The sequence below is a fragment of the Cydia amplana genome, chromosome Z (assembly GCF_948474715.1).
Source record: "Cydia amplana chromosome Z, ilCydAmpl1.1, whole genome shotgun sequence".
NCBI classification, from domain to species: domain Eukaryota; kingdom Metazoa; phylum Arthropoda; class Insecta; order Lepidoptera; family Tortricidae; genus Cydia; species Cydia amplana.
In genome coordinates this window covers 29,256,650-29,283,416 of record NC_086096.1, presented here as the reverse complement: position 1 = coordinate 29,283,416, position 26,767 = coordinate 29,256,650, and the positions used below count along the sequence as shown (strand labels likewise).

The window sequence follows — 26,767 nt, the reverse complement described above, 5'->3', positions numbered from 1 at the left end:
TTTAAATTGAGTTAGGTTTCACTGTATTCACGAAGTCTATCGAGAGGAATTCAGTAAAAATATTATTTCCTTCGTATTTGGGTACCTACCGTTCCTCATTCACTGTAAATACCCGTAAAACACACAGAAAGTGTAACTACAGCGGATGACATAGATTTTTTTATAGTAATAAAAAATATTCGAATATTCGAAACCTGAGCGGCCGAATATTCGAATATCAAAACAGGTCGAATATTCGACAAATTCGAATATTCGAATATTCGAATTGCAAGCCCTAGCTGCAAGCTTTCATACATCTTAAAAAAATTGTCGCTGTTGGAATTGATGGAATAGTTGACGCTGAAAATATGCTAGTACCTCACCTCATTTGAAGTAAGACATTGTAACACCTCATTTTAGAAAATGAGGTACTCATACAAACTCATTTTAAATTGATGTCTTACCCATCACTAATTAACAACGTGTAGCGCCATCTAGTGGCACGCTAGTGAACAATTTGACTTTGTTGTTTTCTTGTATAGTTTGGTATGTTTTAATCTTAGAGGATAATGTTTTAATTTGAAGATAACTTGTAATTTTAGTGATGAAACTACAGCTTGGCTACCTATCTATATAATGAAATGTTTACGAAAAATTCACTTATAACTTAAAAAAACGCAAAATAGATAAATAAATCAATCATAATAAATAAATCTATGCTATATAAGTTGAGATGAAACCATTTTGTTGCACTTTCTTCTTTGAACGTTTTTATATACCTATTATTTGTTTCGTTTGTCTTTACGAATAAAAAGAATGTCTATTTCTAAAGTAGGTAATTATGAAGATAATAATATAATAGCATATTCTTATAAGTAATGAAATTAAAGTCTACTTAATATACTTATTATACCTTATTTTAAGTGCTCCTATTTTAAAATGAGTACTATAAAAAATATGAGTACCTACCTACCTTTGCAAATATCAGATTGAAAAAAGATAGATACCTAAATGTAGCACTTCTAGATAAAATGCCAATCTCCCCCTATTATCTTTAATAATTTTATAAATTTTCATTATCATTTTACCCTGTAAATAAAAAAATGATAATAGGCGAGGCACGTCACGTATCTTTGGTCCGAATTGCAATTTACATACTGGTTTCAAAGTTGTATTCATTAATTGACTACTTTATTCATAATGTTGTACAACATTTTCCTTTCTATAACCTTTCTTATTTTCGTTTGTTAGTATTGGTATTTTTAATAGGAAAGTGACAATAATATAGTCAAATATAGTGCATGTTTTACACGAACATCGTTTACAATAGCACAGTTTGGACTGCAACCAGGCTCTTTACTCTTTTCTTCTCTCTGTCATCCCACTCATAAATCTGGCATCCCCACCGGGTGTGTGTGCGACGTTCGACTTGTGTATTTGTAATTTACTCAATTTTAGTTGTAAACAATGTGTTTAATATATTAAACAAATGTACAATGTTAAAATATAATTATTTTGTTGTCAATGTCGTTTAACAGTAGTTTCTTACACTTATTGCATTGATGTGAGTTCTCGTGCTTTGTCTTCGCGTGTGACAATATACTCCAAAATGGCGCATCAACTCGCACCGTCTGTAAATTGTTCATTGGACGACATTGACCTAAGCGCTCTAAAGGTAATATTTTGAATTAGACTACTATTATTTTCCATCCAATCTAATTAATTGGGAGACCCGAATGCGTAAGGTCCAAATAAAATGCTCAATCAATGATTGAAAGGGCAATGATCTCACTGGGCGTGATTCATAGTGAAGGTTTAATAATGAGGCTTTATCGTGCAATTAAGAGTATAATGCGTCATTTCAGGATCCAGCTGGTATATTCGAACTCATAGAAGTGGTTGGCAATGGCACTTATGGACAGGTGTACAAGGTATGTGTTATTTTACTTGGTTATAGTTCCACACAGGTAGGTATTTTACATCTACCCTTAAACCCGGTCATGAGTAGATACATAACGGTGCCTTATATATTATTAGGTAAATATATACACGTAATATTTTTGTTTGCTAGGCGAAATGTATATTTAAACAGTTTTGTTCAATAATCTAATACTATATTATTTCGACCAATTAGATTCAATCTATAAATACAAAAGTTTGATAGTTGAGGTTAAATTAAGGTTTCTGTGTATGATATTATAACATAACATGAATTGATCACTTCTCTCCATATTAACCTATAATAACATTTTATTATATATCATTATATACTTACTAACCTATCATTAGTGCATGATAAGATAGTTCACAACTTGAATAGCTTACTTGAAATAAATAAAATTATGTGTCATGGTGATAACTAAGTTAAACAAAGTGTTAAATTCTATTAAGAGAAAACTGGGCATAATTCAACAGTGATAAAATATGAACATTCACTAGCATCACGAAAATGACTTTATGTTAGGGCCGGTAACTCTCGGATTTCTAAAATTACTCATACAGTGCTGATTAAAATCGAATGTGCTCTCCTTAATGTGAAGGCTGACTAATGGATCGCTACAGCATGAATAGTAAATTATGATAAAAATAATATAGACCTTGATTGATGTTATTGGTGTCCATTCAACTATCCATTCTACCACAAAATTATAAATAACAAGTTAAGGTAAATTAAATTTATACTGAGCTAAAAGACTATTTTTTTATTATTATTTAATACAAATGGTACAATATGAAAATAATGTTCAGTAATTTATGTCTGACCTTTATATGGTAAGAGATCTAATTAAATCTGAAATAATCAAACTTGAAAACTTCTTTGTAAACAAGCCTTAAACAAAATAACTAACAAAGTAACATTATTGACTGGTCTATTGTAAAACCTTGATATTTTATTATAAAGTGATCTATTTTGCCACTTTTGTAAGGTAGGTATAGTATATACATGGTGTCTTTAGCCATTGGACAAACCATGAAATCCCACGTAGGGTTACTTCTTAGGATTTTTTAAAATTAGACCAAACATCATCATCTTCCTCGCGTTGTCCCGGCATTTTTGCCACGGCTAATGGGAGCCTGGGGTCCGCTTGGTAACTAAATTAATTAAAATTAGACCAAACATTAAAAAAACATTAAACAATAGTTATTCTAATAATCGACACACACAAGAAACATACTGTATTAAATTGGCAGTGCTTTTGACAATTTGTTCAAAAATGTCCGGCAATGATGACATTTGTCAAAAGTCAGAATCTTATTAGTGTCATAAATAAACCCTAAAAAGATAATCAAAGTGATCATTGATCAAAAAGGTTGAAGAAAGTTACATACTATTTATTACCTCAGGAGCTACTAACACACTCCGTCACTTATAGGCAAAAGGTACCACTTTATCAATGAGCTCATTTTTGGTTTCATCTTTTTGCAAGTATTGCTTAATTGGCATCCAACAAAGTTGAACTTTTTGCCTAATAACAACTAACTTTCATCATAGCACTGCACAATCCTGATGTATGGCACTGCACAAAGTTGAACTTTTTGCCTAATAACAACTAACTTTCATCATAGCGCTGCACAATTGCACACAATTATTGTTAGTTGATCTGGGCCTGCATGTTGCACTCGTTTTTTTTTTGTAATATTTATCTATATTTTTGAGTTATGATGAACATGCGAATTTAAAAAATTATATTTTTCGTATACCATTTTAAGAAATTTCAAATAATATATATAGGTTTTACGATCATCATACGAAAAGTAAAAGAGGAAAGTTATTGAGTTACAAAACTGCTACATATTTTAGGTATCTGGTACTTTAAAAACAGTAATTTATTGATTACCCAAATGTTTTCCTAATTGGTTAATTTGATAGGTTCAATTATTTGTATAATTTCCATGGGGCAGCAAAGAATACTGAAGTGCATTCAGGCTAGGTAGGTACAACCTAGAATTACGAATACCTACATTTTTGTTTCATTCAAGCCTCTGCTCGCAACATTGGTTGTGTAAAAGTCATTAAACTGGTGACTATATCTAGTTATAATTGAATAAACTCTATTCTTCAATGTTCTTTGCCCATTTTTCTGGCGAATTGTCTTTTGTGTTTTTTATTAGGGCGTATTTAGACGGTGCTAGAACTCGCATGCGAGTTTCACTACATTGCGTCGTTTGATCGGTCGGCTGAATTGATGTAACCTCAATGGTCCACAATGTAACTAAAATCGTATACGGGTTCGCGCGCCGTCTAAATGAGCCCATAGGCTGGCAATACACTTGGCGGTATTTGTACACTATGATTCTGCCTCTTTTGATTTCTGTTTAAAAAATAACAATACTATTTGGGAAAGTATATCAATCTTGGAGGATACAACTAAACGGAGTAGCCATTAACAGGCTTTCCCCTCTGTCGAAAATAGGCGGCCAACGGTCATACACAATGTATGGACTGACGTTTATCTGACATGGCTATTTTTACGTTACGCATACATTTGACGTTCCCCTCCCCCGCAAAAATCGGCAGACTGTTTTGTACAGAAAATTACAGACATGGCGTCTCCGTTTGATTATATCCTCCAAGATATCAATAGATAGATTTTGAAACAAAAAGTTTTTCTTTAATGTAAGCTAAGTTTGCAAGCGATTGCTGCTTTTGCTATTTTCATCCAATGGACAAGGGTAGAGGTCCATCTACCTACACTGATAAAGTCTGCATGCTAAGTATGATGTGAACATGTTGTCACTTCCAAGTGCCGACTTGACACATATGTGTTCTTGGCAATGTATGAGATAATTAGTAGGAATGGGTGGAATAGGCGATTCCAACTAGGGAAATATTATTTTTTATTGTGGTGGTGGCACGCACAGGTCTTATGAACAAGGATCTCGGGAAGGATACGGGCGAGCCTTGCTCATATATGCATATTTGCCGCCAGTTTTCCCTGAGTCGCCTTATTCTTTTATGATGCCGGCGCCACACGGCACATTGGGAAATATTAGGTTCCCTAGTTAAAATTGCCTATACCATTTATTTGATAATGAATTACTGTATTTTACCTATTCCAACTTACAGTGGGTTAAAATTAACCAGCAAAAGACGTCACATCTAATGAACTAGTGATCATATAATTCGAGTTGTAATTTCTGTTATTTTATTACTGTACAGTCAGCTGTACAGCAAACCATGTTAAGCAGATCGGGTGCTCATTGCTCATTATTATCTGCACGCCTTTGCTCCTTTAACTATTATGCAGATTGTTCAATTAAACAAATCGCGTGCTTAACAACTTTTGCTGCTGACTGTACCATGTTCCTGTGAGCATAGTGTCTCATACCCGCTGCATAACACACAAGTAATGATTAGGACTAATAGGGCGTTTGTAAGCATCACAATTAAAGAGTCCAGTCAATTTGTGTCAATGAACTTGGTTAATTTAATCAAATGCTCCTTTAGAGACAACGAGAAAAACTATAGAAGTGCAATGTTTTATATGTAGCTAGTAATTTTTCTTTGCCAGATACTTTATCATACCGTTATAGCTGAATTAAGATATACGAGGGGCGTTCAAAATATTCTCGGTATTGATATCTTACGACCTCTTCTAAAATTTCTTTCGTTACTGGCCGCTAAGGTTTATTCATTGACATTAAAAAAAAGTATAATTCGAACCGAGATGGTCTTTTGTTTTTCTGCAATTGCTGAACAAACATGAACATCATGTGCGAATTGACAATGTTAACTAAATTAGAACATCGATGCGTGATAAAATTCTTGACAAAACAGGGTAAAAATCAAAAAACCATAAAAGAGGAAATGGATTGTGTTTACCGTGAGTCTGCTCCTTCTTTATCTACCATTCAAAAGTGGTCAAGCGAGTTTAAACGCGGAAGGGAGAGTATTGAAGATGACCCTAGACCTGGCCGGCCTGTAGTAGCTACTTCACAAGAAAATATTGATAAAGTGGAAAAACTTATATTGGAAGATGGTCGAGTGAAGGTAAAATCTATAGCACAAGTAACCAATCTCTCTATTGGTACCGTACATGATATTATACATGACCATCTTAATATGTCAAAAGTAAGTGCAAGATGGGTTCCGCGAATGCTGACTCGGCTTCAAAAAGACATGCGTGTAGCTTGTTGTTCCGATTTTATTGACCTGTGCGGTGAAAATCCTGATGAGGTGCTGCAAAGAATAGTTACTGGAGATGAAACCTGGGTTCATCATTATGACCCAGAGAGTAAACAAGAGTCCATGCAGTGGCACATTAAGGGTTCAGCTCATCCCAAGAAGTTCAAGGTCATCCCTTCAGCTGGCAAGGTCATGGCCACGATATTTTGGGATTGTGAAGGAGTATTACTAATCGATTATAAAGAAAAAGGTGTAAATATCACAGGACAGTACTACGCTAACATTCTACGTCAATTAAAGGATGTAATTAAAGAAAAGAGGCGAGGAAAGTTAACCAAAGGTATTCTGCTTCTGCATGACAACGCCCCCGTCCATACTGCTCATATTGCCAAGGCAGCTATTGTTGAATGTGGGTTTAAAACTGTTACTCACCCACCGTATAGTCCGGACTTAGCCCTCAGCGACTTCTTTTTGCTCCCCAATCTTAAAAAGGATCTGCGTGGAAATAAATTTTCTGACGATGAAGCATTGAAGGCGGCAGTGGAGGAGCATTTTTACACGAAAGATAAAAAATATTTTTACGAGGGATTAAAAAAAATAATTGATCGATCTTTTAAGTGTATGAACATAGGGGGGGAGTATATTGAAAAATAAAAATATCAAACTTTTCGTACTTGTTTGTTTTCATTCTCATACCGAGAATATTTTGAATACCCCTCGTACCATAAAAGTATATAACTTTAATAAAACTTTGCCACAGTTCAGTAAAATCGAAATAACTTAAAAGTAACTACTTTTATCTTATCCAAAGTTATCCTTATCTGTTTGTGGCTTTCTTGTCAACCTGTAGATACAAATTGGTCTACAAATATTTAGATTTTAGATTTCAGTCTGTGAGCTGTCATTTTACCTATTCAGAACGCTCGTCATCAGTCTTGAAATTGTGGCAAATATGATTAAATTATTAAATAATTCTGATTGTTTGACGATTGGTCTGGCCTAGTGGGTAGTGACGCTGCCTGTTAAGCCGCGGTCCTGGGTTCGAATCCCAGTAAGGGCGTTTATTTGTGTGATGAGCACAGGGGTGTTTTCTATGTATTTGTATATTATATGTATATATCGTTGTCTGGATACCCACAACACGAGCCTTCTTGAGCTTACTGTGGGACTTAGTCAATCTGTGTAAAAATTTCCTATAATATTTATTTATCTATTTACGGTTTAACTAGAATAGTATTTTTGACATAGGGGCGTCATACCAAAACCGGTCAGCTCGCGGCCATCAAGGTTATGGATGTCACAGAGGACGAAGAGGAGGAGATCAAACTTGAAATCAATGTGCTCAAGAAGTATTCCAACCACCGTAACATTGCGACATACTACGGCGCGTTCATCAAGAAGAGCCCACCGGGAAAGGATGATCAGCTCTGGCTGGTGATGGAGTATTGTGGAGCTGGTAAGTCTTACTATCCCTCGTTGTACTAAACAATACTTCAAGATGGAGAATTGGAGTACTAACACTTGAAGAATGCACAGGAAAACAACAAGATGGACGAAAGGAATAAAATAATTAACTTTTTCTGTGAAGTGTTAAAGGTATATATGTAGTACATAATGTACCATTACTTATAATTCATATGCTATACATAAAAGTAAAGTACATAAGTTTATTACAATTACATAGTATATCATGGACTATTTTACATAGACTTGGCAAGAATGTAGATTTGTTTGAATAAATCTCTAGCAGGACAATATTATAAAGAGCAAGAGTGTCATACATACACAAAGAGGCTGTTCATAAATTACGTTGACGATTTTTAATCGGCAACGTCGACTTTGCCGTCCATTTTTGAGAAAAAGTATTTTGTTATGTATCCATGAGCATATACCATGAGTATGAAGCCATGCATATGAAATTAAAATGTTGACTGTAGTACTACTTTTTATTATTCATTTTATATTGTATGCATATAAACATAATGTTTTATTAAGCTGAATACATAGCACCAACCATTTTCCATTATGTTTGTGGCAGGCTCGGTAACAGACTTAGTGAAATCAACAAAGGGTCAGTCTCTCAAGGAAGAGTGGATATCTTACATATGCCGGGAGATATTGAGAGGCCTCAGTTATTTACACTCCAACAAAGTCATCCACCGCGACATCAAAGGGCAAAATGTCCTGCTCACGGATAACGCTGAAGTCAAGCTGGGTAAGTAGTCTCGAATATTTATTTTGATTATTAAGTTACAGCTTATTTTCGACACTCGCTGTAAAAGCCGCCCATCACGACACGACGAGCCTGACAGGCGTTGGCTGTAAGTGTAGATACATTTACGATGTGATTTGTAAATATGTAGTTAGAGTTAAACATGTTATTATGTACAGTCAGCAGCAGAAGTTGCTAAGCGGGCGAGGTGTTCAAAATTGACCTTGACGCGCTCTTATTCTCTTAACAATAAAGTCGCGTCAAGGTCATTTTGAATACCTCGCCCGCTTAGGAACTATTGCTGCTGGCTGTATATAATACTGATTGTGTTGTCAACAGTTGATTTTGGAGTATCCGCGCAGTTGGACAGGACAATCGGCAGGAGAAATACATTCATCGGCACTCCATACTGGATGGCGCCTGAGGTGATAGCCTGCGACGAGAATCCAGACGCGACTTACGACAATCGTTCTGACCTTTGGTCCCTCGGTATCACTGCACTCGAGATGGCCGAGAGTCAACCACCTCTGTGCGATCTGCACCCTATGAGAGCTCTCTTTCTTATCCCAAGGTAACTTACCACGCTATTTATACTACTACTTACTATCCTACTAATAACACCTATCTATTATAATTAATGTGCATTTTGTATGTTTGGATATTTGCAAGTTGTACATATTTTCTTTCTCACATAAACTGCTGAACAAATCTCGAATTATAGTTGGGATAAGTACAGATAGCTTATAACCTGAAAAAGGAATGAAGATACTTTTTATCACGAAATTCATGCACTAAGAGGGTGCAGTGGTAGATGTTATTTAGTCGAGTCGAGAGCACTTAAGGGGTGGGGTGGAGGCAGTTTAACTATTCGGACTAAGTCGCGAAGGCAGGCTTGTATATATTCGCGTTTTCGTTGGATACCGATCATAAATTTTAAATGATAGTTTTACAAAGACACTGTTCTGAATTTATTTAATTATCGATAAATTTATTGGCATCCGAATGACTTCCTCGATTTTCATTGATGATTCATGATTGTTCAAATTATTCAAAAAGTTTATTGTATCAGCGGTTTTATGAAAAACACCAATTAGACATTGATTGTATTTTCGTATGAGAATAAGAAACAGGTTTTAGTCATTAGGAAAAAGTTTAGTCGGGAAATAATATACATGATTGATTCAATTGTTAAGGTTAGGTAAGCTAATTTGTCAAATTTTAATCGCTCTATCGGTATAGATCATATCATATTAAATGAAGTGTACACGGAAAGAACATATCTAGTCACTCTGACAACAGTTATCGCGGTTATCGCGGTTTCAAGGAACTATGTATATAATTAACCATATTATTTTCGTGTATAGGATTTTTAAAGTGAGAAATAAGTAGTTATATTTATAATTACAGAAGCAACAGAAGCTGTAACTAATAGTTCATTGACAGCTCTACATTTTAAGATTATAATCTCATTTTTCAAAAAAAAGTGATTAAACATGTTCTTTCCGTGTACCCTTCAAATACTCTGTTTACTACGCAAATGTTACAACAGTGAACTTATTGGTATCCCAGTTCACAGATTTCGCGACATTATGTCAAAAATATCGAATCTAAGAAAAAGTCGCTATAAGTATGATCGAATGGCATTTAATGTTTCCATTTTTTTACACGTTACAGAAACCCTCCGCCTCGTTTAAAGTTAAAGAAGTGGGCGAAGAAATTTCACAGTTTTATTGAAACCGTTCTTGTCAAAGATTATCATCAGAGGCCGTACACAGAGCAGCTACTGAAGCATCCTTTTATTAGGTATGTAAATGAAATAAACTCGTTCAATGTTAACACTTACCGATATATTTAGGCACATGACAATGACGTTCAAAACTGAACATGACGAACAGATTAAGCACTTCCTAGATATACCTCGAGATATCAAGTATAGATTAATGACTTATTTCAGGGATCAGCCAACAGAGAGACAGGTGCGAATACAGCTGAAAGATCATATAGACAGGTGTAAGAAAAGAAAGCAAGATAATTCTGTCCGCGAAGAGTACAAATACTCAGGGTCAGAAGGCGAAGAGGAAGAAAACGCGGTGGCGGGCGAGCCGTCTTCCATCGTGCACAACGCGGCCGCGCACCCCGGCGGCGACACGCTCCGCCGCAACTTCCAGCAGATACAAGAGGGCAGGTGCGTACCATCATAGAGAAAAAAATACATAGAGTGCTCACTCCATACATTAGTTTTAGTACCAAAAAGACTATTAGCATCTAGCATCGAGGAGCGGAACTATCAGTACTGCTACTTGACAACAGATGTCGCCACCGACCGGAAAGTCTTATGCTGTTGAGATAAGACTTTCCGGTCGGTGCTACATCTATTGTCAAGTAGCAGTACTGATAGTTACGCTACTCAATGCTAGATGTAGACAGTGAAATTAATAGTCTGAACTGATGTATGGAGTGAGCACTCTATGTATTTTTTTCTCTATGGTACCATTTACACGGGACTCTACAGACAGGCCAACAGCTTCGTGCAACCGTGCTGAGGGATAGTCACTAGCCATCGTCACAGATAACTGTAAACCTTATTGCAATGATATAAAGGCCACAACGGTCTAGTTATGTGTGTTGCTGTTAGTGCGTGAGCGTAGGCCAACTCGCGTACGTGACAAACCGTTCCCAACGCTACGAAGACGACGCGTGCATGTATTGATATCTCAGCACGGTTTCATGAACTTTTATTCTATCGATCCTCTATGCCTTGATTATGTAGATATATTTATACTGTGGAAGAACATACATATATCTAATATGCCTCGCAAATTCCATGATTTGTATGAAAATGTAAGCCTGACTTCTTGACAACGCAGCGGGCGAAGCATGCTTCCATTTTTATCGCATGTTACTAGGCCCGTCACTTTCGCATTTACATTCTTGTAGAACGTGAAAGGCATGGTGACAAACGATAAAAATGCGACCGTGCTAAAGCGGGCCACACACACCTACCGCAGGGGCAATAGCGGTCGCACGGCCGTCGGAGCAATTTTAGGCTGTTTTCTACACACTAGCCTGCCACTCAGTGTCTAAGTGATAGTCTCGCTGAACGCACGTCGACGAGAATGGCTCCTGTGTTATCAAAGCAGTCGGTAGTCGCCCATGAACTGACTGGAATTGCCCCAATCGTACTACACATGTAACAACCTAGCAGGGCGGTAGATACAATCTAGGTAGCTAGGAAGGTCTTGCGCCCCTGCCGCCCTGCTGCAGGCCCAATCTAAAAATTGCCCCTGCTTCTCTACACACATCACAATTAAGGAGGTAATTAAGGGTCCAATTCCAATATTGCCCCTGCGGCAGGTGTGTGAGTGACCCGCTTAACGCCGCTGGAATATATAAGACGATTAGATTTTGTCATGATTTGAGCTGTTTTGATTTTTTTTTAACTTTGGCAAATATGAATGGTTGGTCTCAATCTCAACCTTGATCCTATGGAATGGAATCGATTCGGGTGTGAAACTTGTTGGCACATGAAGAGCGTGCGGTCGGCCATGCTTAGATATATGTCTGCGCGTGTAATCCTATCATCCTTCCTACTGTAACATAATAATATTGTCAATAACTCAGAGCTGCCGAAGGAGCGCAGCCCCAACCGCCGCCGAAACGCAACAGCAAGCGCGAGGAGCGGGAAGAGATTCCAGGTACTTGCACGAACTTTTCACGTAAATAGGGAAAATGCAATCATTTTATTCAAAACATCTATAGTCCAATTCTGTTTCACTTGTATGTCGTTACCCTGCATACCATAGCAGTATCATTTATGTAAAAAAATTGCTCGTGATATAGCCGAGGGATCTCACGAGGAATATGTTTTAAGAGTAATTGTCTTAAAAGGTAAAAACCCGTACGATGGCCATATCTTCCGTCGCAAGATTCACGCGGCGCGACATATATGTTATTACTTCTAATTTCATGGTTTTACCCTCTAAATTTTTTTTATTGACCCGAATTAGCTTGAAAAATTATACAAATATAGTTTCTGCATCTTCCCTAAGCTGTGTCTTATATGTGAGGAGGGTTTATTAATTTGTGACGTTTGTGCCGCAGAGCCCGGCCCGCCGGCGAGGCCCTCCATTCCTCAAAGACTGATCGTAGTGCCAGATCCGCAGGCACAACAGCCTAACAGATACAGGTATTTTTGGTCGCTTGCCTTGTTTTGCAAACACATATTGTAATAAATTTAACATACTTTCGATTAACATCCGTAACAATTGACAACCTTTCAATAAAACATTACGTCATACAAAAATATATATTTATGGATAGTATAAGTCTGTAAGTCTGTATAAGATGTAATTATTTTTGAAAAGATGTGTCCCGCCGAGTTTGTTGCCGGTCCCATAATGGGATACCCTCCTCCAATTGAGGGGGGATTTAAATCTTCTCGGGGCAGAGGTGTAGGGTTGGAGCCGGTCTACCTAGCTTTATTTGACGTTCATAAGCGCATTGTAATTATGCCTACTTGAATAAACTATCTTTTATCTTTATCTGTAATAAACTTATTGAAATATTGCCAATTGTTTGGAAATAATATAAATAAGAAATAAAATGGTACAGTTGTGAATAACGGTCATGTTCATAATTCCTCATGTTTATGTTTTATCTCACCAGGCCCCTTCCGCCTACCCCGAAGTCATCCGGCTCATCCAACAGCTCCGGGTCCAACAACGGCACCCCGCCGGCCAGCGGCCCGCAGCCGCCTCAACGCGGCTCACATCACATGTTCAAACCCATGGTAATTGCAAACATCTACAGCTCTTTCAATGACAATCGGGTTGTAAAGCTTGGAAAGCCAGCTTTGTTAGTAGGAATTGCGTGAAATTTAAACATGGCGCCTACATTTTTCAAATTGCCACCTGTTTACTGACAAACCTGGCTTGCCTTGCCAGACTATAGAAAGATACCTGCGGGTTGATTCATGAAAGCTGGCACGAATGGGTACCATTTTATAGATATTTTCATTCACTCATTCATTACATTGGTGCCGGCTCTTATGAATCGACGGGTATCGGCAACGACACGTATATGTGATTTCATAATAACTCACAAAAAATGAAATGCCGTAAAACGTTAAGTAAAGAGTAACCAACGATTAAAAATAAACCCTAACTTCCTGATATTATGTTTAATATATTTGATGGTAAATTTTATAGCAATTTGACTTTTTGATATATGTAATTATTCCATTCTGCTCGTGATGATTTAAATAGAGAATGTTTCCTTCATTTACTGTTTCAAAAAAACTAGATCAGCAAGTCACGTGATTTCCTTATATGTATGTCCTATGCTATCTACAACCCGAAGATCATTTGTAGAGCTTACAGGCTGTTACTGACATTACACAGGAACATTACGATCTGCCTGATCTTACGATCGGCCGCCGACATAAATATATACATGTTCTAATTCGTTAAATTGTCGTTATTGCCGAATATTTTGTTATTCTCTTTTGTGATTTTAATCATTACTCCTCATCTATTTTAGAAAATCATTGTAGTAAACCCATTTACTTTTAATGTACTCGTACCATAACTGTCTATACACTATAAATGTCCTAAGGTTCTGCTACTAAGTACTAGATGATTCTCTTCCTCAGAAGCCAATTCTTTAGTAACCCAGTAGCCAATTGCAGGATAATTTCGTGTAGTACAATGTTCACACAGAAAGTTGTTGTATAATATGCAAGGACTTCAAAGAGCAACTTTTTATTTGCTTTTTGTTTTTATTTCATGTCACGCTGTATACTTTGTTTGCACCCGATTTATACTTCAACTGCAGCTTCCACCACGAAAGCCGGAGGTGGGTCCCAATTTTTATTTGCATTTTATTTTTATTTACTTTAACATGGCTTTAGCACGATAGCGCCGTGACAGTATCTGGGTTCGTAGTAATTTGTACAGCTAGAAAAAAACGGATAGCTCTCACGCGCGTGATACCTACTGCCTCGGCGCACTCGTACTAAGGCTACAGACCAGTAGTGATTGGTTGCCCTTGATAAAAATGTTTGAACTGTACTTATCTTTTTGAACTTGGAAAATTAGCACTGTGGCATTTTATTCCGTGTTTTTAGGGTTCCGTACCCAAAGGGTAAAAACGGGACCCTATTACTAAGACTTCGCTGTCCGTCCGTCTGTCACCAGGCTGTATCTCACGAACCGTGATAGCTAGACAGTTGAAATTTTCACAGATGATGTATTTCTGTTGCCGCTCTAACAACAAATACTAAAAACAGAATAAAATAAAGATTTAAGTGGGGCTCTCATACAACAAACGTGATTTTTGACCGAAGTTAAGCAACGTCGGGCGGGGTCAGTACTTGGATGGGTGACCGTTTTTTTGCTTGTTTTGCTCTATTTTTAGGGTTCCGTACCCAAAGGGTAAAAACGGGACCCTATTACTAAGACTCCGCGGTCCGTCCGTCCGTCCGTCTGTCACCAGGCTGTATCTCACGAACCGTGATAGCTAGACAGTTGAAATTTTCACAGATGATGTATTTCTGTTGCCGCTATAACAACAAATACTAAAAACAGAATAAAATAAAGATTTAAGTGGGGCTCCCATACAACAAACGTGATTTTTGACCGAAGTTAAGCAACGTCGGGCGGGGTCCGTACTTGGATGGGTGACCGTTTTTTTGCTTGTTTTGCTCTATTTTTTGTTGATGGTGCGGAACCCTCCGTGCGCGAGTCCGACTCGCACTTGGCCGGTTTTTTTTTGTTGATGGTGCGGAACCCTCCGTGCGCGAGGCCGACTCGCACTTGGCCGGTTTTTAGTATTAATGCAGATTTAAGAATCAAATTTAATTATCTAGAGATAAAAAGCGGATAACACTTTTTGCATCATGAATAGAGCATATAATAAAATGTTGGCTCGCATTACTCTATTAACAAATTGATATCGAGGGCAACAGTATTTTTTTCTGTTAATGTATAAAGTAAAGAGGGTAATAACATTGTAAATGTATATTTGAAGGACTTGGATAAACTTGCTGCTCAGCTGAACGAGTTGGGCGTGGTGTCGGGCGGCGAACCGCCGAACCGGCCGCCGCGGGCACCCACTAACGGACAGGGTTTGTATTTTTATTACTGTGCTTTATGTGTAGTTTTGTCAGGCGTGGCTCACTCCGCGATTTCGTCGCTTTGCTACAGGTAGCTAAAAGTACATCCGTTCCACACTAATTTTCGTGGCTAGCCATAAGCCGCGCGTGGCGCTGTCGCCACCTGGCCATATCTGTGCTGATCGTAACAGACGCGTTTTGTTAGAGAGTGAGTCTTCTTACTATTATTTATTGTGTGGTTTTGTGCTTGTATGAGCAGTCAGGTAAGGCGGTCTACTCATTAGATGCGAATCCGCACGCCACCCCTGTGTGCAAGCGGGACATTGCTATATACGTGCATAGCGCTGTCTCGCTCACATGCCGGTTATCCTACCATAAATGTTGAAGTTAAATCTAACAGTTAAATATTAATATTGCCTTCGGTTACCGCGATAGTTACTCATGAAATAAAACTATTAACACGGATTATATCGAGTATATTGAATTTATTCTACATCCCGACGTTTAGACGACGACGTTTTTTTGTGAAATACAATAAATAGCGTCATCTACAACACTTAGAATTATTGTATGTCAATCTTTATACATAGGTATTTACTTGCCTCTGTATTAGCACTATTCAGATTTACCACCACAATTTTTAGTATTAATTCCCAATTTAAAAGAAAATTACAGGGGTACCGTAGAAGGCACGTAATTTATGAATTGGACACGAAAAAGGAAAATATCAAGTGAAAAGATGTGGTCATAAATTGTAAAAGAGTTCGACGAATTGAGAACCTGCTCCTTTTATGTCGGGTAAAAATAAACTACAAGTAATCAAAATAAATCGATAAGCGAAAATAGGGCTACAGAAAGAAAACTAATCGTACGAATTTTTTGTGTACCTAACTCCGTTAAATTGCTAAATGCGGTTTTTTATTTAAATATTCCTAAACATTTGATTGACAGGTCCACCGGTCGAAAGGAATGTCCCTGAACCAACGTTTGATGACTCTGACAGCGATTCCGACCCTGAAGAAAGTGGTGGTCGAGTACGCAATGACGGCACTCTTCTTGCCAGTGATCCTCCAAAACCGCTGTGAGTATGCGTTACATGTTTTTTTTTTAAATATACCCCGGACTCTGACATTTACACATACAGCCTTGGAGGATATAATCAAACGGAGACGCCATGTCTGTAATTTTCTGTACAAAACAGTCTGCCGATTTTTGCGGGGGAGGGGAACGTCAAATGTAAGCGTAACGTAAAAATAGCCATGTCAGATAAACGTCAGTCCATACATTGTGTATGACCGTTGGCCGCCTATTTTCGACAGAGGGGAAAGCCTGTTAATGGCTACTCCGTTTAGTTGTATCCTCCAAGCATACAGGCCATAGCACGAGTCCGCTGCGACAGGTTTTCTTGCGCTAAATTAATTATTACCACTTACCACCAGGCTATTTGTCTTCTCTTTTGCCTCATCATTTTGAAAAGACACTCCTCATCTAGAAGTTTCCTTGCAATGGCGTCTATTAATATATTTTTTACAAGCTTTTTACTAACTTGCAATGTACCTATGTATGTATGTTACTATGTTTGTACGGGTCAAATCTTGCAAGTTAAATTTGACCCACTTCCCGACTTCCAATGAATCTGAAAATTTGCATACATTATGTAAATTGGGTGACAATGCAATATTATGCTACCATCGAGCTGATCTGATGATGGAGACAGGATGTGGCCATAGGAACTCTGTGGTAAAACAAACCTAATTGTGTTTGGGGTTTTTAGAATTGTCTCAATGAGTATTAATTGCCTGTGGGAAGAAAAAAGTCGGCGATAAAAGATTGTACCAGAAATGAAATTTTTGCCAAAACTTATTATATTTTTGACACAAATGAATGCATATTGTTTCGATGACGTATATATTATTTGCGTTTTATGTTACGTTTCGCCCTTTGATTTGTCCATCCCTCCCTCCCCGTTCTGTTTGGTTCCGCTTGGCAGTCCCGAGTTTTGCTACAGAGGGGGTCTCAGCGCGGTGTCTGAGGAAAGCGGCGGCGCGGCGGGCGGCGCGCCCACGCGCCCTCTGCCGCCCACGCCCGATGACGACGCGCACAGCGACCGCACGCTCGTCATGAAACGGGTCAGTATCCAACACAACCACCACACAACACGGTATCATCTTGGGTCGTCCCATTCGTTTTTCGTCAAGTTCTTAAATTAGTCCTATTCTGCTTTCGTCACCCATTCTACATTCGTCACAATCGTCAGTGGCTTTCAATGTAGAATGAGTGACGAAAGCAGAATAGGACTAATTTAAGAACTTGACGAAAAACGAATGGGACGACCCAAGACGATACCCACAACACACCGTCTGCTTATGCTACGATCACACTTCAAGTTTTGCCTAATAAATCTATTAGATATTTTTGAGACTAAATAATAACTCTGCGATGCGAGTTACGAATTGTCTATCCACGCATTCCCTTTTATTATGCTGAACTCAAAATATGTAATTTTGATATTGTATACATATATTCTTAAGGGGCCCACTGATTAACAGTCCGCCGGACGGTATCGGCCTGTCAGTTATTCGGAACTGTCAAGTTTTTGTTCTAACTGACAGGCCGATACCGTCCGGCGGACTGTTAATCAGTGGGCCCCTTTAAAATGTACTGTAGGAGACGCAGAAGAACATTTAAAATCGTACAAAATCATTGCTTCAAAGTATTTTCGCAAAAATCCACTTACAAGTGCAAAAACTAGTAAATATATGTGCAAAACTTTCAGTGTGACCTTCCTTAACAAGGTTAGCTGAACTAATATCTCAAATGAGTACCTGTACCTACTACGCTAAAAAGCTTTCTGAGAAATAAAGTTGCAATAAAATAGGTTATAGAAAATCGCGCGCCGTTGAGAACAGTTGAGCTAGCCCTGTAGAGTTTATGCATTTTCCATTAAATTATAAAGGTTTTTTTTTTCTGGGTACCATTTTATTAAGCATTTTGTTTTAACTTATCCATATATTTTCACGCCAAAGTAAGATACTGTGAGCAGAATTCTTGTTTCCTAGGGTTATTTGCCTGGTTCTGATACCTTTATTTATTTGTATTTTTTGTGTGGCGGTTTGACAAACTACAGAAAGAGAATACCGAAAACAATTCCGTCCCTACCGAAGTGGATGAAGCCGTATTGCTGAAAGATTGGGACTTTGCTAGATTTTTTCCGTCCAAAAACGCTGATGTATCAAACGAGAAACAGAGTCAGATAAAAGAAGGAGACCAGAAGCGCTTGCAACTTCAGCGCCAGTCCAGGATCGAGATGGAAGACGCATGGGCCAAGTATAAAGCTATCGCAACGCCGCCGTCGCGACACAAGCAGCTGTTCCAAAAACCGGCGGAGAAAACTACCCACGATAAGCTTTCTGACATCCTGAAGTACAAAAAGGAACACGATACAGAGTTGACTTCTCCAAATAGATTTTTTAGAGGATTCAGAAGAGAGAACTCTGATCTTTTTCCATTACCTAGTACTCGGCATTCTGCCATATACTTTCCGAAAAATGAAAATCAAAATCAACCCAGCAAACAACTTAGATCGAGCGGTATCTTCAACAACTCGAGAAAGCAACAAATAATGAAACCACAGAGTTCGGGAGAACCCATTCTGACGGATTTCATAAAAATGAACGATAGCTTAAAAATGTCAGCACAGGGCGAGGTGAAGAAAAACGACAAAGGAAAATCGTCTTCCAGCAATCCGATAGACGCCCTGAAAAGTGTAGCGGCACTGATCAGGCAAGATAGCGAAAACAATGTACCGAGCCGCCAAAGCAGCGTCAACAGTGACTCTCCGTCTACGAGTATTTGTTTTAACTCGAGCGCTTCGTTCGAGAAAGCGAGCACTCCGGACTTGACCGCCGGTACTCTGGAGAACTCGCAACAGCAGGCAGACTCCACTAACGCAGTTAGGCCTCGCAGAGAAAAGACTGAATCCGATATAGTGTTTCGAAGGAATTCTCACTATAGTCGTCACACTGACCTTATCCCCGGTTGTGGGCAGGAAGCGGTACTCGCTCAGGATAAGGTAATTGCTCCCAGCTCAGGATAGTTTGTTTCATTTATACTTACATCATGGTATGAGGGTTTGATTTTCTAACATTTAACTACAACTAACATGAATTGACGGTTGTATACATGCTTTTATTTAAATGACTTACACTTGTAGCTAATATTATCTTGGAAATAAAGAACATGGGAATGGTGTCATATTTCAAACAGTAGTATTGTAATATTTGTAATTGTATTTAATTATACTATAAAGACATTGGCTTTGTGGATATTGTTCTGCATCTATTTGGTGATGTGCATTAGACGTTTTTTTGGTTTGATTGGGTACTCTTCTTTTCGTGTCGGGGAAAACATTCTATACTCGTAAATATAGTCATCTGAATCCTTGCTCATACGTCTTACGTTTTGGCGTGATACTGTATTATTAAATAAAAATTGTACTTCATTAATGTAAATTTATCCGTTCTTTATAGATACAATAACTTAATAAATAGTAGTAGTAGTAGAAACAATTACAATGGGATCTTGAATTAACAGCTTGTATTAATTTACGGTTGGATTGACTGCAAGTCTGGATTCTCACTTACTAACAGCTACGAAAATTATACACTGCGCGAATACCGTCTTCCTGCCAATATATGCGAAATTGGAACCCATGTCATGAACACATTTGGAACCTAACAGTTTGAGAATGAACTTGTAATGATATGTAAGAGAAGCCGAAAAGAATACGATTCGTGAATTACTGTGAATGTCTTCTACTATTGCATGTTTTGGCTGCCGTGTTTGTGTTTGTCACGTTCAGTTGCCGCCGGACTTGCCATAACGCTGGAAATGAAATGTAACCGTTGAGGTTTGCAATGTAGTGAAGTGAGTGTGGCTTCGCGATGTCGCCGCAGTGCAGAGGGTCGGCGGCGCGTCACGCCACGCGGCCGCGACCGTAGAGTGTAGCGTGTGTTGTGCCGCAGGGCCGCGGAGGCGCGCCGGGCGCGGAGGGCAGCGGGTCGCGCACTAGCTCCGTGCTGCCCGATCTGCTCAGCCAGGCCGGCCAGCCGACCACGCCGCCGCGCCATGACAAGTCCACCAGCGAGGAGGTGAGCTATTCTACGACTCACTTCCATCCGTGCAGATTTGCCACCTGTAGCTTATTTATAAACCAAACTCTCCCTTGCGTCATATGTATTATTCATTCAGTTTTGGGCTACATAAAATTTCGCTCTGCAGTTAATGAAGTTTTTGCCGCGCTGAAGCTGTAAATCAGTTCCTATAACATAATATATACCTAGTCATAGAAAGCTATATTTATTGCCTCTGATAATTCAAATCTATTTGTCTCGTTCAAACCCACACAAATTTGAAAGAAACAAACGATTTTAAATGGCATTTTACTAAAAGTCGCATTTTCACATGAACCAGACAGTTAGTTCGACAGGGAAAGTGGCAAATTATTATGTTCATATATGAAAAACAAAAAAAAATAGTTTCATATAATCCATTAAAATGTTCATGTGCATAAACAATTACACGTGAGGTCAAAATATTCAACTGATCGCTTGTGTTCATTAATAGCCAGTTGTTCGTAAGAGAATTTCGAGCATAGTAATCCACTTATTAAAACGTAAGTTCATAATGATGTCCTTAGAAACATTAGGAACTGTTTTATCAGCTTAGTGTGTTATAGTTTATTAATAATCTAATTGTTCATATTTATTAACACTGTGCTTTGTGTATCACACCAGCAGTTAATGTAGTTCAACGTTTGATTGAATCATGTCATATTTGCGTTAACGGCGATACGCCTATCACGGTGGGGCTTTATTTGTACTACATTTTTGACACGCTTATACAACATTTTTAAATGTTTATTTATTCGCAGTTATTTATTCCTACTTATGAAATACCAACAGTGTCAATGACTAAAGTTCATTTTGAATGGTGTATAAATGTCACTCTACTATAACAAAAAATGATGAAACTTGAGTATCTATGACCCAGTAGGCTTGGCACAGGATCGCCGCGGCAATATCTCCCGCGCGAGATAGACTACCCGTCCCTCTCTAATTACTTAATACAGTTAGGAAAGACGGGTAGTCTAGCACGGGAGATATTGTATGTCGCGGCGCTCCTGTGCTAACCCCTATTGTATATGTTTTGTATGAGTATTGTTCAGAGTACCTAATAAAAGAGTTCGGAGGCTTCATCGTTATTTCGTTGAACATTACAAAGCTACTTGATAATATTGAATACTCAGTCACATATTAAGTTTAATTGTGATCGAGAAATACTTGTGGGTGGAAGCTTTTGGTTCTTATATCATATTAATGTACGTTATAATGGTTGTCGATCATGCAAACATCCCGGAGACATCACCTAGGACCGCTCTGAAGGCAGCGCTAACACTGCGTAAGTATGAATCACATTGATGCAACAGGAACTGCTTCTATATTTCTCATAGACCGTTTTTGTTGAACGTTAGTGCTGCATCTTACTTCTTCCTGTATACCTACTCTATGCATTATCTCAACTGCTTCCATTATATCGCTCTGTCACGACAAATGCAAACGATATATTTACTCGAGCTTTTAGGTAGCAAAACTGCCTTTTTGGCTGCTTAATAACAGTAACAAATAGAAGATAAACGAGTGGCAATTTAAATGAATAGGTATGGTTGCAATTCCTTGCCGCGTTCCTGGCTGTGGGCAGACATGACCTGTATATACCTATTATGTTACCTTTAGGCGCTTGCGCCTATATGTTTTAACTTTGGGGCAAGTGGAAATTTAACAAACTTATATCTGAAAATCAGCTACTAAGTATCTTTATTATTATATCGTACGAGCGACGTAAAAATATGTATTCATTTGACGCCTTATAACAATGGAATAAGGTGAAAATATAGAAAGTACGGTGACTAGTCGTAAAAACAATTATAAAATCATTAAAAAAATTGCTTTCAAATACTGTTTGTATTGTACTATACATTTCAAATTATATATGTTAATCGGAATGTTATTCATTCATTGCTTGCTGTCATCAAATTCAGTTTATTTACAGTCATGATCACAGTTTTCAAGATTTGTATCAGTCATCAAGCTAATATATTATAACATTCTATATTTAGTGTTGAAACTTGAACTAATAATTGGAAGATGGGATTAAATGACTAACCAATCACGTATTAATAACTAGCAATTAAGTAGGTAAACACCAAAAAATATAAACATTAAAGCCTGTCCATAAAAACATAAGCAAAGTATAATTCGAGGTTAGTCCGATTTTGTTTTTGTACTTTTATTTATACAATCCAATCTAAAAATCTGATAATGATTTACTACATTAGTAATACTGATGAGGCGTAAGGTTTTAGAAGCATTAAGTGTAAATTGAAACGGAAAGTAACAGTCAGACCATTATGCCAAACTTATTTAACTTCTGCCTTAGTAACAGTTTTGTTTTCTCTTTACAGTATAGGCAAGCGATCGCAGGTGGCGCTCCCTCGGCGCACCACCACCATCACCCGCTCCCGTCCTCGGTCCAGTCCACCCCGTCCAAGTCGTTCGTGTCCGGCGCGGCGTCGCCCGCGCCTGCGCACCCGCATGCCTTACAACACTCCCCCTCCAACTCCTCCGTGGGCTCGCAGCAACAATTCCACCCCTTGCAACAGAAGCAGCGGTCGTTCCTCACTTTCGGCTTCGGCGCCGGCTCCACGGGCAGCGGCACCGGCGGCTCCGGCGGGAACGCGTCGCGCCGCGAGAGCCACGTCAATGTCAACGTTACTCCCACCGGGCACGATCTTTCTTCCGACACTCCCGAAATACGAAAGTACAAGAAAAGGTTTAACTCCGAGATTCTATGTGCTGCATTATGGGGTGAGTATCCTTTATATTGCTAAAATTTTGTTTCTCTCATTAGATGTACATTTTTGGAATACCTATAACCCAAAACCACCTTTTTATTTCCCTTCATGTTCTCAGCCATATCATAGAGAAAAAAATACATAGAGTGCTCACTCCATACATCAGTTCAGACTATTAATTTCAGTGTCTACATCTAGCATCGAGTAGCGGAATTATCAGTACTGCTACTTGACAATAGATGTAGCACCGACCGGAAAGTCTTATCTCAACAGCATAAGACTTTCCGGTCGGTGGCTACATCTATTGTCAAAAAGCAGTACTGATAGTTCCGCTACTCGATGCTAGATGCTAATAGTCTTTTTGGTACTAAAACTGATGTATGGAGTGAGCACTCTATGTATTTTTTTTCTCTATGGCCATATATATAAAAAAGGAAAATTATAAGTCGCGACAGCTAGATGTGCGTTGTGACATGCTTTAATGTTCGATACTATTTTTGTTTCAGGTGTCAACTTACTCATCGGCACTGAAAATGGACTGATGTTGTTAGACCGTTCTGGTCAGGGAAAAGTTTATCAATTGATCTCTCGACGCCGCTTCCAGCAAATGGAAGTGTTAGAAGGGCAAAATATCCTTGTGACAGTATCTGGAAAAAAGAACCGTGTCCGCGTGTATTATTTGAGCTGGTTGAAATCTAAAATTTTGCGCACAGATGGTCTCAGCGATGTAAGTTATACTTAGTCCTGAGAGATTAATATGTACAGTTAGAAGCAGAGAGAGGTGATCCCCCCCCCCCCCCCCTGCATAGACTGATCGTTTGCATGGGGGGGCACCTCTCAGTAGCTGACTTAATTGCTCGTTTCGTATTTAAAGAGCATTCTTAATTAGTTTTTGTCGATATTGCAGCAAGTAGAACGAAGAAATGGCTGGATAAATGTTGGCGAGCTGCAGGGCGCGGTACACTTCCGCATCGTTAAATACGAACGTATAAAGTTTCTCGTCATTGCTTTGAAGGATTCTATTGAAATTTACGCCTGGGCTCCAAAACCGTATCACAAATTCATGGCTTTCAAGAATTTTGGAGACCTTCAACACAGGTACATCCATTAAGGTTTATGTATGGGTATCATTGTCTGAAATAAAAGATTTGATTGATTGATTGATTAAGCTAATTTTACGGATTAACTCGCGTGTTTTTATTCACTCGCGCGACATGTTTCGGAGAACCTAGGTCTCCATTTTCAAGCACTAACAGTGCATGAGTGAGTAGCGTTCCTGACGGGCGCGCGTCACGTACGGCTGAAGCTAAAGTAGGAGGTTAGGTAGGCACTAGGCGAAAGGTATGGTGCAATATTTTCTAGCGATGGCGCCATAACCTTTAGTCTACTGTCGAGTAGATGGCGTTAATTTTAATAAGTTAATACATATCAGTAAAAGAATAGGGATCAAAGTGAAGAACGTTCTAACAGTTTTGATCTTCTGTCGAAAGATCGCACTACATGTACTGTGGCTACTCTATTTTCTTTGAGCGTACCAACCGTAAACCTCGTTAGTATGAGCATAGGTATAACCGTAGTGTATTAATCATATATCTCCTTTTATCCAGGCCTCTACTGGTCGATCTCACCATTGAAGAAGGCACAAGACTGAAAGTAATTTATGGATCAGCTGACGGCTTCCACGCCGTTGATCTAGACACTGCCACTGTCTACGACATTTATATTCCAAAGCATGTGAGTTTTCGTACTATTGCATTATTTTACCCCCGACGAATAGGCAGTTTAACTTGTGAATCTGTCTGTGGCATCATACCTAAACGGAAAGTTAATTTGATAAAGAGTGCTAAAAACAGAACTGTCTCGACTGGTCTCTATTACGTATGTATTTATTATCTTCAACAAGCTAGCAGTATCAAAATGTTCTTGTGCAATATCAGTTTAAAATGTACTCTTTTCAGATACAGGGGGCTATAATTCCACACTGCATTGTCCCTCTGCCCAACTCAAACGGAGTGCAATTGTTATTGTGCTACGATAATGAGGGAGTGTACGTCAATACGTACGGTCGTGTCAGCAAAAATATTGTACTTCAGGTCAGTATACATTTGAATGTCAACTTTCTGCACAGACTTATTATTTTACGAAACTGTTAATATAATTTACAATATTGTTACAGTGGGGCGAAATGCCAACTTCGGTAGCATACATCGGCACAGGGCAAATCATGGGATGGGGGAATAAAGCTATTGAAATACGTTCAGTAGAAAGTGGGCACCTAGATGGTGTGTTTATGCACAAGAAAGCTCAGCGGCTCAAATTTTTATGTGAGCGCAACGACAAAGTATTCTTTTCCTCCGCTAAAGGGGGCTCTTCTTGTCAAATATATTTTATGACACTGAACAAACCCGGAATGGCTAACTGGTAGTCAGATTAGTACGAGCGCAAAGTCTGTGATGATAGCAGGCGGCCCAGAACCCATGCCAGTGGAGTAGTTTTGTCAACGTTAGTAATTAAAACGCGCATTGTCGGCCGTATGGATATCAGAGACTTGATCAAGTATACTGACCAGGTAAAAGATATTTCTCTATATCTAAGTGCTCAAAAGACAATCGTAAAATACTTAAACGATCCAGCATATGACGGCCCCTATCTTTTATTAATTGTGGCATTTTGTACTGAATATTATAATTTCAATACAAGCTACTAAGAAATATTTAATATTAAGCAATAACCTATAGGATAAATGTTTTGATATTGACAATTATTCATAGTAAGCTAATATTGCTTAGATTTTTATTATGTTGCAATGTATAATTTCTAAAAGAAAATGTAATTCAAATCAAAGTATCAATTGATTATTATGCCATATTATATTGTTTGTAATGTTAAGTCAGTTGGGTGATAATACAAATATTAATTGGTTATATAATTTTAACAAAGAAAAATGCCATTTTGACCGATGATGATAATAGTATTTTTTGATTTAAAGTTATAAAAATTAGTTAAATGTATAAATTATTCTAAACCTTATGGTTAAAACAAAAACTTGCAATTTAGTCAACTCATTTTGTATCATATTATTATCATTTATCACATCAAGCTTTACAATTTTATTAATGGAAATCCTAAAATTTTGATACTATTTATTATTTATTTGCTGTGTACTATATAATTTACATGTATAAAGGTAACTGTGCATATTGAAAATTATATATTTGATGACTTTATTTGAGTATACCTTAGCCCAATAAAATACCAAAAGAAAATTTGTTGTTTTAGATATAATTCCACAGTATTACTAAGCACAAACGGCATCACAATAAAATTTACATAAACCAATCGCATTTATATTATGTAAAGCTATAAACCCCTCTACATTCAATACATTTAATATTTATAAAAGCATTTTATAATTTAGCATATAAA

At 38.1% G+C, this 26,767-nt stretch overlaps 1 protein-coding gene across 12 annotated transcripts; it reads left to right on the top strand.

Moving 5' to 3' along the window:
- The first annotated feature begins 1,365 nt into the window (after positions 1 to 1,365).
- LOC134661895 (serine/threonine-protein kinase mig-15) lies at positions 1,366 to 26,680 on the top strand. 12 transcript variants are annotated; one of them, XM_063518129.1, is made up of 22 exons: positions 1,366 to 1,654; positions 1,845 to 1,910; positions 7,355 to 7,562; positions 8,145 to 8,321; positions 8,658 to 8,889; positions 9,993 to 10,121; positions 10,273 to 10,503; positions 11,940 to 12,013; positions 12,420 to 12,504; positions 12,984 to 13,107; positions 14,151 to 14,171; positions 15,345 to 15,441; positions 16,381 to 16,510; positions 17,420 to 17,558; positions 18,557 to 19,501; positions 20,454 to 20,579; positions 23,150 to 23,354; positions 23,848 to 24,068; positions 24,249 to 24,439; positions 24,949 to 25,075; positions 25,306 to 25,434; positions 25,518 to 26,680. In XM_063518129.1, the coding sequence occupies exons 1-22, from the start codon at positions 1,589 to 1,591 to the stop codon at positions 25,764 to 25,766; spliced, it is 3,972 nt and encodes a 1,323-aa protein (XP_063374199.1). In that variant the 5' UTR covers positions 1,366 to 1,588; the 3' UTR covers positions 25,767 to 26,680. The 12 variants fall into 12 exon arrangements, with proteins under 12 accessions (XP_063374199.1, XP_063374196.1, XP_063374205.1 ...); XM_063518126.1 differs by having other exon boundaries at positions 25,300 to 25,434; XM_063518135.1 differs by having other exon boundaries at positions 1,367 to 1,654; positions 17,438 to 17,558; positions 22,952 to 23,354.
- Positions 26,681 to 26,767: the final 87 nt, after the last annotated feature.